The 1,169-nt window shown below is 62.7% G+C and overlaps 1 protein-coding gene across 1 annotated transcript; it reads left to right on the top strand.

Annotated features, from left to right (window-relative positions):
• Window positions 1–4: 4 nt before the first annotated feature.
• SNRNP27 (small nuclear ribonucleoprotein 27kDa (U4/U6.U5)) lies at window positions 5–1,115 on the top strand (the record flags this gene model as incomplete). The annotated part of the gene is made up of 4 exons (XM_008943176.1): window positions 5–47; window positions 179–258; window positions 407–471; window positions 1,061–1,115. Coding segments are annotated over 4 exons (243 nt in total), but the record flags the coding sequence as incomplete, so codon positions are not given.
• Window positions 1,116–1,169: the final 54 nt, after the last annotated feature.

Raw genomic sequence — 1,169 nt, 5'->3', positions numbered from 1 at the left:
GAAGAAGGAGATCAAGGACTCCAAAGCCAAAGAGCGTCAGATCACGGGTGAGGGGCCGGGTTTTCCTCCTTAAACACATCCTGAGCGAGCTCCCTGCAGGGGCTGGGACCAGCCCGGGGGAAATCCAGCTGTTTGTGTCGTGTGGCTTTGGGGCATACTTCTTTTGTCGCCTCGGCAGAGGAGGATTTGCAGGGTAAGACAGAAGAGGAGATAGAGATGATGAAGATGATGGGCTTCGCCTCGTTTGACACGACGAAGGTGAGGGTGGCACGACAGGGCCCACAGCCAGCCCGGCGGGCACGGCCGGGGGCCGGGGGCCCCCGTGGGGGGGGGCTTTTTTCCCGGTGCCCCGTTTGGGGGTGACACTCCCAGTTCTGAGACCTTGGTTTTATTTCATGGCTTTCAGGGGAAGAAGGTGGACGGTGCTGCCAACGCGTACGCCATCAACGTGTCCCAGAAGAGGAAGTACAGGTTTGTGCCCAGCCCTGTTTCCGGGGGGACGGGGGTTTCCTTGGTGAGGTGAGGTGGTGTGGAGGAGCCTCGGCAGCAGTCTGGCGGGGCTGCTGCCCCCGGCGCGCGCAGGGGACGGTGGTTTGGCCTCCTGCAGGGCAGGATTCGTGGTTGTTGCTCTCACGTGGAGTGGGGAGGCCTCTGGTTTGTCTTGGAAATGGCGGAAGCAGAGCAGGGAGCGAGAGCGTGCTGTGCAGGGTGGGGTGTCCCTGGCGGGGCCTGGGCGGTGCTGGTGCCGTGGGGCTGCCCACACGGAGCTCTGGGCCCTGGGTCTTGCCAGTAAGAACACCGAGTTTGTTCGTTTGGCTTCTCTGGTGGTGGAAGGTTGAGGAGGTGCCCGGGCTGCGCTGCCGGGGTTCAGCTCCACACCTGCATTACCCAGCTGGGCACAGACCGGGGCCGGAGCAGAGACGGGAGGTTTCCTGCCCTTGGCTGTGCAAATCCAAGAGGAATTCGGGTTCCCGTGGGAAGTTTTGGGCCAGTTCCTGTGGGAAGTTTTGGGCCGGTTTCTGCAGGGCTGGGTCCTCTGTTGATCCCTCTCCCCCGGCAGGCAGTACATGAACAGAAAAGGAGGATTCAACAGGCCCTTGGATTTCATCGCCTGACGCGGGGCTGGCTCCGGACCACCCTCTGCACAGGCCTCGCTCCCGGGCGGCTCC

This window comes from Merops nubicus, unplaced genomic scaffold, assembly GCF_000691845.1.
Source record: "Merops nubicus isolate BGI_N331 unplaced genomic scaffold, ASM69184v1 scaffold32776, whole genome shotgun sequence".
NCBI lineage: Eukaryota > Metazoa > Chordata > Aves > Coraciiformes > Meropidae > Merops > Merops nubicus.
This window is presented reverse-complemented; position numbering and strand designations above follow the sequence as displayed.